Below are 14,151 nucleotides of genomic sequence, written 5' to 3' on the forward strand. Positions count from 1 at the left end.
GCTGTATAATAATGTAATTTTAATTGACATTTTCTTTAAAAACAAGTAAAGTATGTAAATCAACAGTCACTAAGTACTTACAACTAAAATCCTATGAGGAAACAGAAATAATGCTAAAAACAATACAATAATAAAACATTTGTGCGTGTGCGTGCGTGCGTGCTTGCGTGCGTGCGTGCGTTCGTGCGTGCGTGCGTGCTTGCGTGCGTGTGTGTGTGTTTAAAATGGTATTTCAATAGTCAAACACGTTGTCATTTCAACTTTTGTATGTACCTATTGGATTAATAACCATCGTGATTGGAAATAAATGATTATTATTCGTTCGTAATTCCCGTATCGCCCGGTAAACATACTATGTTTTTCATTACCCTTGCACGTAAGTAGTATGATTGCATGCAGGCTAACTTGACTATAATGCCCCAGATAGAAGCCTTGGGTCTTTTTTCACTTCATTACAGACCATGGCGCTCATTTTGAAAAATACCAGTATCGTGGGCAACTGAGGCAATTATGCTGAGTCAACGCCTTTTCACTGCCATGACTTTTCAAAACTATTTAGTTTAATTAGTTCTGTATTAAATTGTACGTTCTTTCTGTTATTTAAATTTATTAAGACTTTTATGGCGAGTGGTGACTCGGAGGAGAAGCGGGAATAACTATTTTGCTAGATCAAGTGGTATTTACTATTACATATTGATCTTACGAAAAATATACGATACACCTGAGGATATTGCCTAAAGAACGTGCTAATTTATTACACAATAGAATGTACATCTTCCGATCATATAAAGTCCTGAAAATAGGCTAAAATAAAATTCTAAAACGAATTATTCAAGAATAAAATATCTCACTTTGCGCATAATTTTTATATGGAGATATTTATCTGTACTACAGAAAACCTGTTAAGTTTTGGTTTGTAATTGAAGCCCTATAGTTATTCAATTCATATTTATCCGGTTTGACGATGCCCCACACCGTCCGCTGCCCCGTCAGTCACCATCGAGCACTTGTAGATGTCGGATCTGTGTCAAATTTTCTCGGCCTATTCTTGTTTTATTCATATTAATTTTCAGCGCGCGGGCTACGGGGCGCGAAAGGCTGACCCCCTCACCTCACCTCCTAAAATATAGGCTCGCATTGAAATGCGTCGCCTTAAGTGATTCAATATAGAAATTACAATGTTAGTTGATCTTTGTTGATAAATTGTTGAAGAAGTGTATAAAGTTTTTATCTATCTATGTACGTGAAAGCGACATAAGCTCGCGTTTCAAGTAGGCGTAGTAAATAGAATTTTCTCAAAAAATCTGGAGTATTTACTTTAGCGTTAAAAAAAGTATACTACTGTAAATGCCCTTTGGGATTTTGACTGCTGAGACCCGCGTGAGGAGATCGATCAAAATTGCGCTAACACAAAAGCTTCTAAAGGTTTATCGTCGTCACTAATCGTCCTTGAAGATCACGACTGAGGGTGGTCCACTCTCTATCCCGTACGTAGGGTAAAAGCCGGATAGTTGCGCCACGGCGATACTTGCCACGGTTTCGAATTAACTATGTTACGGGCGTTTGTGGCAGTAGCGAGCTACTACAATTGTAAGTACCCCTCCCGCAGACCTCAGTGCCACGTCAACCGTCAGTTTAGACGCACGCGTTTTGTCCGTGTGAGCGAAAATCTTCCGCGGCGAAACTTCGATAGGCGTTGAAACTATATTGGTAAGTAATTTCTATTGAATATTTTTATTACTGATTGTCTTTTCAGTCAACTTTTTGTTTCCTTGCGTGCATTAGAGTTTACATTACACTATTTATAACATTTTATTGCTAAATTTTTTTTATTTTTTTTTCCAAATAAAAAGGGCAAGTATCCGTATCAAAAAGGATAGTCGCCCTAGAAACTAGTCGCCCTGGGGCAACTATCCGCAACTATAAATTATTTTACGAGCAAAGGGAGATTTTTTCTTTTTATGTTTTTTAACTCTTTGTGGCTATAATTAAGCTTGAATAAAATAAATATTGAGGTTGTGGGTTCAAGGCCCACCCGTGTCAGATATTTTTTTGAATGACTTATTAAATAAAATGAAATAAATGGTTAACTTTTTATGTCTTCATTTCTAGGTGAGCAAAATGCCTCGCAAGTATCAACGTAACAACATTCGAAAACAATTGCACGAGATGTGGAAAGATGAAAACCCTTACTTGTGATGACTAATATTAACTAATGCTAATGCCAAAGTTGATTGCCATATTGTTATATTTTTAAGCTAAATAATAATTTTGTATTAATAACAACTAACTAATTTAAGATTTGGAGGTTATTTTTGTTATATTTTCATAGTTTTAAAACAAACAATTAATAATGTTGATTAGTTCTTAACAAAAGATTGCAGTAAATAATAAAGACTGATTACGTTAATTGATATAAATTTGTTTTTATTTAAAATAAACATTGTGAGGCATCTATCCCCGCACAAGGCAAGTATCCTCTGAAGTATTATTTCCTTTAGGCGACTATCCGCCAGAGTAGGCAACTATCCTCTTTTTGAGAGGTCAAATAAAACAGGAATTACTCAAAACCATTAATAAATATGTTCACAAAAATAGGGTACTATTATAGTTCAAAGACCTATATTTTGATATACATGTAGCATTTTTCTTATTAAGTACATACTATTTTATAATAGAGCTTTTTCTAAAAGTGGGGCAACTATCCGGCTTTTACCCTATGCGACGCAGTTGTCATCGTATCATCACCTTTTTTTATGATTACATTAGTACTTGACGGCAGACTTAGGTAAGGTGGCTGTACTTCCCTGGGTTAATTCTTTCAAAAGAATCTCGACAGCTCCTAAAACTGAATATCACGTCGGAATCACCGAGGAAATTTTCTCGGTTACTTGATATGCGTGATGGAGGAACGGTGTATATAGCTTATCTAATTGAGATCGCGCGTGTTGAACTTGCTCGTAAATTCGGAGCAAGGTAAAATAATGAATTATTACTTAATTTCCCGTCGTGTATGATATTGCTGACTAGAATTTAATATAACCTTAAAGATAATGAACTTGTTTCAATTTGAGAAAACTCTTCATCAGTTTTAGTCACTAAGTCAAACTCGGCAAGGAGTTACAGAACAGAGAAATAAACAAACGTATACGTCTTACCAGTTATGACCTACGCTTGCGAGACATGGACCCTGACTGCGGGATTGATTCTTCGCCTCAAGGTCACCCAAAGAGCTATGGAACGAATTATGATGTACCTGCAACTCAATGTTCTTAAAAAATCGCCATTGTCACATAATTAGGACACAATGACAATTTATCCCGCTGGTGGCGTATGGTCACTTAAACAATTGGACTGTAAAAACTCGTGGCAAATTTTTCTGCTTTGTAGACCTTTCTAATATTGTTTTTTTTTTACAAATTCATCAACTTGGGTTTTCGTGATTACACATATGAAGTTTCATTTCATATTTTTCGGATCGAAATTGCGTGTATTTATTTATTTTTTCAAATAAGCTAATGTTTAGGACCCTCTACAGGTGCCATTGTCCCGGCAGAAAAATGCGCTATTTAGATCCGAACGAAGAGATTCATTTCCTAAATTTATCAACTTCAGTCTTATCATATATTTGTTTGTTGTGAAATATGTATAGTTTAATAGGTAATTTCTTCTTTTTTTCCCACATAACCGCATGGAACAGTCCCCATTGTTAGAGATGTTATCTTTATTACAATAAATACAGAATATTTTTGGAATATACGGAGACTTACACACAAGTCAGTTGTTGGCGCTGTACTATTTCAGCTTTCTAATTTGTGATTTCAGCGCAAACGAGAGTTGATATTTAAAAGTGATATAAAACCCAGTTGCCTAATGAGTTGCCAGTGATGGATGGCCCTTATTTCGTCTCTATTTCTGGTTATATACTCGATGCACCCAACTCACGAGAGAAACAAATGTAGGCCACACAAATATTTCTCCCGGCCCGGGCACGGTAACCGTTTAGCCACGAAGACAGTTAGTTAGTTTGAAGTGGATCACTGGAGGTCGATAAGGACCACTTTACGAATCATCACTCTAAATGATTATCACTTATTATATATTTCTTAACACAATTCGATATAATATCGGGAAAATAGTAAGAAATAATCATTATTATAATACATGTATTCTACCCTAACTGGGAATCTGTTGCGATTATCCGCATTTCTTTTTACGTTGTATTTTGTAAAGATGATTGTAAGTGACTTTACTGCCTTTTCCTGATTATTACTATGGAGTCTTCTATATAGGTAACAGTTCGACAGATCTACTGGGAATCGTAAATCCCATTTGTTCTGTTAACAGAACAAGAGATAAGGAGGAAGAAAAGTACCAGTAGTACTGTCAACAGAACTAGTGGGAATAGAGGATTCAAACAATCGTGCTTCAACAACAGGGAAACTAAGCTCTTAGGGCTTCTTCAAATTAGATGTCTGTTGATAAGCAGTAATGTAAGCATTACTGCGTTCCAGTTTAGAAAGGGTACAGGTGAAATTACAGACACATGGAACTTGTCAACTTATGTCTCGAGGTGACGGGCGCAGTGGCAGTGCCTCTCAGATCTTTGTGATTTAAAGCTGCACTGCAACTGTTATGGATAGGCGTGTAGCTTACAACTTATTCGTCACATCACTAGGTATTATAAAAAATGCATTATTTAGAAACACAGTGGCAGCGGCACACATGCGTGCGCGTCACTTTTGCAGTCCAATTATTTACTTGTGGTTCTTGGCCTCCGACACCAGAATCTGCCACGCCTCCTGGTTCTGAGTCTGCTCCTTCCAGCTACTAGGCCCTTGAAGTTTTCCTGGACTTCATCACTCCAGCGGTACCTATGACGTCCGACTGGTTGTCGTTCACTCTGTCCTCCCAAATAAGCTCTATTCTTGACACGATAACATTTATGTTAAAAAATCTTTATGAATGAAAAAAAAATGGTATGTAAGTCAAACAAAAAACAAAATAAAATGTCAAGATAGTCCTATACAAGACATTTTGCCAGTTTTTTTAAGCTTGCAGTCTTAAATCAACTACACGTTAAAATTTCTTGGCGCCCTACGAATTGTGTACAATAACATGTTAGAAAAAATATTATTTGTAGTACTAACTCTATTTTTAAGCGCTTTGTTACTAACCTCTATTAAATGAATAAACCGAAATAAAGATATTTGAATTGGAATTTGGAAATTAAAATTGTAAATCACATGTTTTTTCAAACTGACACTTGAGATTTAAATTCAACTCTATGTCGGTTATAATAAGCCCCACTGTCGTGATACACGCACGCCACTTTTGCAGTCATAATTAGCGAACTAAATATTGCTGAAGCGCTACAGAAAGCAGGGCTTCTATAAGCGTCTAATTTGAAGACGCCCTTAGAGCTTATTTGCTCTTAGGTTTTTTATTTGTCATCAGAAAATAATGTTTACAAATAAAGACGTGACATACAATGCAAATATTCCATTTATTGAACGAGCCTTTCGTAGCTAGCTCAGCAAAACGCAAAACCTTCATTTACCACATTCCGCAATCACAGCTTGCTCGATAAACTACAAGGTATCTAATTTTCTTCTCAATTTGTTCCAGATAATCCTGCTTGTGAAGGCGCTGGGTGCTTACAATGTCACTTACATAACGGTGACCGTGCAGATCGTGTCACATGTCCTCGCCTACATGAACAGCTGCGTTAATCCAGTTCTGTATGCTTTTCTCTCAGAAAACTTCAGGGTCGCATTTAGAAAGGTGAGAAACTTCGAGAAAGTTAAATAAGAAAAGGAGATACTTAATAGATTATTTAATCTTCATTTTTTTTAATATTAAGTAACGGGACGAATAAGACCTACCTGGTAGTAAGCGACACGCCTATCTATAACAGCTGCACTGGCACTAAGAGCTTTAAATCACGAAGACCTAATGGCTGATGGAAGTTACCATTCCGACATTTGAATAATCCAGATAAATAGCATGAAAAGTCCCGAACGTTTTGGTAACAAACGAAAATCGAGAATCTCTTTCACGCAGAGATGGAGAAGCTTTGGTTTTATTACAGAATTGTGAGGTAGAGCTTTTGCTTTTCATTCTGAAATTTGTTACCTAAAGAATGAAACTGTTTTTGTAAATATTTTGATCGAAAAATCATATTACAAAGTTGAAGACTACGTGTTAGATAAAGATGTATGGAAAGACGACATGGCTCCAGAATCCACACAAATTTGATTCAAAGTGTATTCCATAGCATTTAAGTTTATTTGAAAAGAGCAATCCCTAGAGTTTCTTGCTCGTTCTTCTCAAGGAGGTCAGCGTAGTGAACGAGCAGTAGCTTAACTGTGACGTTTTCAAGTGTAAATTTATTTTACCTATGGAATAAATAATCTTTGACTTTGACTTTTCGGATTTAAATCGCGTATTTTTTTAAACAAACCAACGTTTCGGGCCTGATTATTACAAAAATAATTAAATTGTATAAATTTAAATATAAATTTTTATCAAGTATTATTAATTATAGTAAACCGAATCCTGTTATATTTGAAGACCATTATCACAGATAATACAGGAATACGTTGAAGTGACAATTTGTCTCCGACACAATAGCTACGAGTGTACTTGTATAAAATGACAATGTGCATAAATATTACGAAAACTTTTACCGCAAAACGGATCACAGTGATACCAAAAACATTAATTTAATTTGACAATATTTCGCAATTTTAGAAAGATTGTAATGAAGCGAAGATATGAATTCGTTCTGTCCTGTTTTCGAGATAATTTAGGTCTGAAGCCACTACAAGACTATGAGAAAAAGGTTTTTGTATAAAATTTTGCGGGCGCTAGCGTACAAAGCTGTGAAAAAAGACAAAATAAGAAAAATGTGTAAAAAATGTGCGCCCAAATATGCAGAAATGCAAAAAAGGCAAAATGGGAAAGGCGGATAATGTGCTTTTCTATTGTTTTGTATTTTTGTTGACTTTTTAAAATGCATTTGTTTCTGTTTATGACGATGTCTTATGTGGCAACAAAATAAGTGTATTTTCCATTGACTTACAATTATATGGACGTCGGGTCCGCGCTAAAAAGTGTCCGAACTTATAGAGCGTTAAAATCGTATACAGAGCGTCATTCACGCTTTAGTCTTCGTTTGTTCGACTGACAGCGAAGCAAGCAAAATTAAACAGTACTGCGATGACATTACAATTTAAATTCAACGTTTTAGCTTTTTCATATTCCTTTACATGTCACTACGTTTAAATAGGTTGACTTGGGACATTTTTTCGTGGTTTTTGTGTTAGACCCGTCGTCCATTTATTTGTAAGTCAGTGGTATTTTCTGTATTTCTTCGTTTGGAAATCGACATTATCGACTAAGGAACTGTTTAATAATACGATCCTTTGATGTCCTAAATCTCACGTGACATCACGTGGCCCTTCAACGCAAACGCGCTCTCTGTGTCAGTGTTCGTGACGTGACTTCAAGAGGCATTTCTGTCAACAACACTCGACTTGGCGTTTCGAATAGACAAAGTTAAAAAAAAAGATTTTTTTTCTTTCTTTTTACGGTTTTTAATAATAATGCTTTTCCGAGTGCTTAGATTTTCGCGATTGTCAGCCTTAGGAAATGAAACTATTTTTTCGGATTTAAATCGCATATATTCGTTTTTTCAAACAGACCAACGTTTCGGGCCCTATACAGGTCCCTTCACGGTCACCAGTCAATCATAAGACCTGTAAAGGGCCCGAAACGTTAGCTTGTTTGCAAAAATAATTATACGCGATTTAAATCCGGAAAAATAGTTTCATTTCCAATAACGCTTTTCTTTTTTTTTCAATAGTCATTATTTATTTTATCACTCATTGCCGTATTACATCATTCTCTGTCGCACAGTTGGCAAATGAAATTCTGAGTCAGGACGGAAATGCGCTAGTACTTTTGTCAAGGTATGAAGAGACAAGATGCCTCGTATGCAAGTCATCATACTGAGCATCAAGAGAATAGGGCGAACAAGTCGCGCGCCTGCTGGTAAGCAACACGCATACCTATAAAAGATTCAGTGTCACTCAGAGTTTTTAATCGCAAAGATCTGAAGGGCACTGTCTCTACGCCCGTCACCCTGAGACATAAGTTGAAAAGTCCCACGTGCCTGTAATTTCACCAGCACCGTTAATCCTTTAAAACCAGAACACAGTAATCCTCACATTACTAGAGCTTATTTGGGACGAAAGAGCAGACGCCGAGCCGTCGGACGTCTTAGGTACCGCTGGAGCGATGAAGTCCAGAAAGACTTCAAGGAACTGGAAGGAGCAGTCTCAGAACCAGGAGGCGTGGCAGAGTCACAAGTAAATAATTGTAACTGCAAAAGTGGCGCGCGCGTGTTACAGCGCTTGTAAATATTGCATTTTTTTATAATACCTAGCGATGGGACGAATAAGTCGTAAGCGACACGCCTGTCCATAACAGTTGCAGTGCAGCTTTAAATCGCAAAGATCTTAGGGACACTACCACTGCGCCCGTCACCTTGAGACATAAGTTGGCATGTCCCATGCGCCTGTAATTTCACCAGTTCTCTTATCGCAATCATACTTAAGTTACTGTTTGGATGTAAAGTTTAAGCGTAACCATATTTCCCTGGGCGTACTCTTATACGAGGAGCTCTACTGCTACTAAAAATTTTGAAAAGGTTTCCATTTAACATCAGACAGAGCGGAGTTTACCTATTTTATGAACCGACTTCTAAAAAGGAGGAGGTTCTCAATTCGAGTGTATGTTCTTTTTTTTGTATTTTTTTTGTATGTATGTTACGCGATAACTCCGGTATTTGTGAACCGATTTTCATGATTCTTCTCTTTGTTGGAAAGGGGGTATTTCCATAGTGGTCCCATTTTATTTTGAAGAAAATCATCCACCTCAAAGGGTGGCTGTTCACGCATGAAGATTCATTTTTATAAATAGCGCCTAACTTTAATTTAGGAGCCATTACTTTAATGGTTGATATTGCTATTTCTCCAATTCAAGGCGTTTTTCTCTCAATATACTTTGAGTAGTGTTGTAGTGAGAACCTATTTTTATTATCTCCAGTATCAAGTCCTGTATAGTGGCGAACTAGGGGATATTTCAATGAAACTTCGCAAATAAACGTAATTCCACGTACTTTTGAAGTCGGTTTTTTTAGTACTCTGTACTGAGATTATATTTAAAACAACGGTTGTGTCAGTACGACCGCTCACCAATTAGTACCAGCAGAAAGATCTATTATTAAGTTTAGTCTAGTTTATTTCTCTCAACATTACAAATTTCATACAAATACAGTTAGTTACATGTCATTTTATACTACTCTTCGAAAAGTGATCGTCAGTTTACAAAATAATGAGAAATAATTATATAATAGTAAGTCATAGTCATAGGTCGGAAAAAGGTGTTCCACATATATAGATCAAGGAATAGATATAGATTGTTAAAACCACCAAATATTAATGAATTACTGTTTCGGATTCCCGATTTCCGGAAATGGTTTTATTGCATCGTAAGACAAAACTACTGACCTAGGAAGTCGAAGTTTGATTTTAAAGTAATTCTAATGGTGCCATGTAAAAAATGTAGTAGATAAATGATCCTTTACTAAAACAGAAAATAAAAATGTAACGAGAATGGTCACTCTAGATACCGCATATTGACGGTCACATTGACGGAACAGCGACATTTGCTAGTAGAACTTACAAAAAAAAAAAACAATTTAAAATTTTATTTGCGACGGGAATTTTAGGATATTTTAGTTTTCATGAGAACGTCGTGATCGCGCTCTAAAAATATTTTATTTAAATACAAAAACACAGTATAACAGATGTTCATAAATTGGAACCACAGCAGAAATGTCGTATTTTGAAAAAAAAATGTTCACACTTGATTATTTGAATACTGTTTGTAAAAAAAATGCTGGACGCTTAAACAAGACGAAAAAAGTATCATTTTTGACGGCCATTTATCTTCATAAATAGATTAAAGAGAGGAGTTCATTTTATCCGGAAATCCGGAATTCGAAAAAGTAGTTCTATTGTATTTTTTACTGCATTTTTTTACATGGCCCCATTTGAATTACTGTAAAATCCAACTTCGACTTCCTAGGTCAGTAGTTTGTCCTACATAGTAAAACCATTTCCGGAAATCCGAAATTCGAAAAAACAATGAAGTGTTATTTGGTGGCTTTAGCACTCCATGTAACTATGTCTATACATGCATCTATATATGTGGAACACCTTTTTCTGACCTATGGTTATAGTACACAATAGTATGCATACACAAATCAAGATAATTTATGAAACTAATAAATAATTAAATTCAACTGACAATGTCAAGTGTATATAGGAAATGTTAATATGGCTTCTTAAAGGCCCATTTAGATGGAGAGAGTTTCTCGTCTCGAAGATGCGATTATCGAAAGAATATAAAAAAAATTTCCTCGTCTAAACATTCGCGATTATCGACCGTCCACCTGAGCGATAATCTCCTCGCCTTTCAATATTGAACGTCTCCGTGTAAACAGAACTCGAAAGCAAAAATCGTATTTCGAGTTTCTGTGCCAGCCGTTTCTACCACGAGTGCAGTGCGCGAGGGTGTTTTGGTTATCACTGCTTTTCTAAGACAAGAATTAATGGAACGAGAGCGAAAAAAAAATTTCAAATTTCGGTGAGTGAGTGAGTGCCTCTGTGGTCGAATATAGCGTGGGCAATATAGTATTTAGAATTTATCATAATTGTCAGTTTTTGTTTGTGTCAGTAGTTATAAAATTAAAAAAAAAATGATAAATCAAAATTACATTTCTATACAGTGCAATGAACTTAATATTATCAGCAGTTTCAAATTTGAATGGTTTTTGCATCATTTTGATATATCCATAGTCATACCGCAGTAATCACTGAACTCGAATGGCAATTCTCGCACTCAAAACGGTTCGAACCGATTTGTACGATAATCGTATGAACTTGAAAAAGTGTCATACGAGATCGTGTTTAGACAAGTCGAAAACTCGTAAGCAAGAATCTCCTTACTACATATTTCTCCGTGTAAACAGTCGAGGAGGCGATTAAGTTGCTTGCGAATCTCGTATGACATAATCGTAGGCGAGATTTTAGTTCTTGTCTGAATGTAAACATTATGATACGATAATGTTATGGCGATGATTGCTTACGATAATCGCCTACGAGTTTTCGTCTCGAAGCGTGCGAGAAACTCTCCCCATCTAAATGGGCCTTAATAACTAATATTGTAAATTAAAGTATAATAATACGGTGAATGTCAATTACATTAATAAATATAATAATTTGATTGTTTACATAGCTTTGAATGCAATCTGTTACTGAGATGGGAATTTTCAAACAAAAGGTCCTTCAGTTTGAACGTCTCCTCACAACGTTAATTTTATAGCTGAGTAGTCCAGTAGCAAACTGCGTTATGTGCGTGAATAAAAAAGCTATAAACTAAAAAAAAATATTGTTCCGAAAACGGATTTTTAAATGGTACTTTTTAATTATCTGAAAAATGTGATAAAAAAGAGATTAACAATATGAAGAAACAAAATCACAGTATTAAACTTTTTGCTTTATTTCCATTTAAAAATAGAACATAGACAGTTTTGCAACAGTAATCTTAAAATAACTAATTTTGTATTTGTCTAGTCCACTTGCAAACAGCGCTACGCGACATTTTTAATGGTTTTTAGTTAATGGCGTGAAATGGATTGGCTGAACAAATCAGTGTCAAATGTTGACTTTTTTGCAAAAGTTGCTATCTTTTTTAGTATTACACTTTCAACAGTTGCCATTTTATCGTCAATCTGCAAACGCTGCTTTATTGAGTATAAAAGTAGTGCAAAATCCGTTATTTTGTGTGGTATTTACTATTTTGTCATCCGAGAGGTCAATCGTGTTCATTTATTAAAAACTTGATCGAGAAAATTGGTTTACATATGAAATTCTTAGATTGTATACTCATATCATCGGGCAAGTACAATCACATGTGACCGAAGAAGAAGAAATTACTGTGATGGTTGATGACGTCGATATAAGAGTCCAAAGGAAAATTAAAATTAGATTCAAGTTGTATTTTTTACTATTATTATAACAAAACTAGACCTGGTTTCATAGTGTTGTTGCAAAACTAGCTACGTTAATGCTGAACAAGTTCGGCTGGTAAATGCTCGTAATAGGTCCGTCCTATAGCCCATAGTATATCATCAATGCTGAGCCATGGGCCTTTGATAACAAACAAATTATCATTATGTGTCAGGGTCAGCAGGGAGGGATGCGTAGAGATGAAAAAATCAAAGAACTTACAAAGAATAATTCAAAACTAGGGGACTATTTGTATTCATCATACAAAATATATGGGTTCCCTTATGTTATGACGTCAACTAAACGCGCATTTTAGTATACAACTAACGCCATCCAGCGATGTGCGATGGAATTACATGTAGGTTGATCGGTGTTACTATTATTTTGTTCATTTTTGTAAATATTTTGTGGCAATTCCTATTTTTTTAAATTTTTTATGTGAATATCTGTGTTTTTTTTTATATAGAATTGGTTAATAATACATTTGGGTTGAACAAACATCTCATCTATATAGCTAATAAATGTAAATTTTATGAAAACATACTCGTACCTTTAAATAATAAAGAAAGACATTTGAAAGGTAATATTTTTGGAAAGCTAACGAAATAGATTTAAAAAAAATAACGTAACATGTAATGTGATATGCCATTTCGCTGGCAAATGTGACTAAATTATATTTGATGTGAAAAAATAAACGTTAATTTTATTTCTTATTTTGTCAGGTACCGAAAAATTTTACTTTTTGTACTTCATCACTGTAATATTGACAGTGCGACATGTATTTCAATATATTTCATAATTAACGATATCAAATGAAAAAGAACAATTTATGTACTCAAAATACTTCAAACGAAAGAAAGTAAACGACTAACATATTAAAAAAAAATTATGTATTTTTATTTGTTCCATATAATTCCAATGTTACTTAAAAGACGGCTGACAAAAAATTGAAAAATTTTTATGCGTTATTTAGCTCATACCGGAATCATTTTTGAACTTTTGTTTTGTTTATGATACCAAGTGACTGGACGAACAAGTTGTGCGCCTGGTGGTAAATGACACGCCTGTCCATAACAGTGCAATATCACAAATCTCAAAGATCTGAAGGGCACTGCCACTGCGCCCGTCTCTCTGAGTTAACTGAAACGTTCTAATTATTATAAATGTAAAATAAATTAAGCCTCTCCAATATTAATTTCTCAAGTGAGTTTATAAACAAACGTAAGTCAACTTTAAACGGAATAACTGGTACTAATTACCGATATCACTGCTATTATTAAGTATTCTGTTATATTGAATGTTCAATCCTATTATCAATAATCAATCACGTAAGAAGATTTTCTTATAAAATCTATTATTAGCAAAGATCGAAAGTAATAAGTCTTGAGTGGATTCTATGCTTTTTACGTAACGTGACGTAAACAAAAACGAAAACTCGTCTCTGGAGCTGTGTCGTCGGTACCACCGAGAGGAGTAGACCAGTGCGACGAGGACGGCTTTAAAAAGGTTGACAAGAAAAAGAAGTACACTAGCCGTACCCTTAGTGGCACCGCCCCTACTGGCCCCAACCATCTATTGCGTCCAGCGATACCGACGACGTTGCTATAATTGTCGCGACTTCATTACTCCACAAAGTCTGCGGATATTGTAGAGTACATACGGGTACCGGCTACCCACGTTGCGTCACACGCCGCGGCCCATACGTGTAAATAAATAGGTAAATAATGTTAGTGTTTTATTATATTATTACTGACGTTAGTTTATATTTATGGGTCTTTTGAAACTTAAAACAAATCAATAAAATAAAATAGTTCTAATCTAGATCTAATGTTCGAAAGAAGTTTTGTACATGTTTTTTGATATCTTTTAGTGAAAAAAAACTTGTAAAGTTTATAATGGCAGTGCTTTTTTATATAGTTACAACCTTAGAATAATAACGCATAGAAACCTAGTCCGCACACGCTAAGTGAGGCAAATTGAAGCGCGCCCAAAGGGCCTACACGAGCGGGCG

At 35.3% G+C, this 14,151-nt stretch overlaps 1 protein-coding gene across 1 annotated transcript in view; it reads left to right on the plus strand.

The window, feature by feature from the left end:
* The window catches only part of LOC113229098 (allatostatin-A receptor-like), a 33,485-nt gene extending 25,109 nt beyond the window's left edge, over positions 1-8,376 (plus strand). The window contains exons 2-3 of the mRNA XM_026462591.1: positions 5,629-5,784; positions 8,215-8,376. Of these exons, the coding sequence (XP_026318376.1) occupies positions 5,629-5,784; positions 8,215-8,376 (318 nt within the window). The remainder of the gene's footprint in view (positions 1-5,628; positions 5,785-8,214) is intronic.
* The last annotated feature ends 5,775 nt before the right edge of the window (positions 8,377-14,151 follow it).

This window comes from Hyposmocoma kahamanoa, unplaced genomic scaffold, assembly GCF_003589595.1.
Source record: "Hyposmocoma kahamanoa isolate Upper Pololo Valley unplaced genomic scaffold, ASM358959v1 277, whole genome shotgun sequence".
In the NCBI taxonomy this organism is placed as follows: domain Eukaryota; kingdom Metazoa; phylum Arthropoda; class Insecta; order Lepidoptera; family Cosmopterigidae; genus Hyposmocoma; species Hyposmocoma kahamanoa.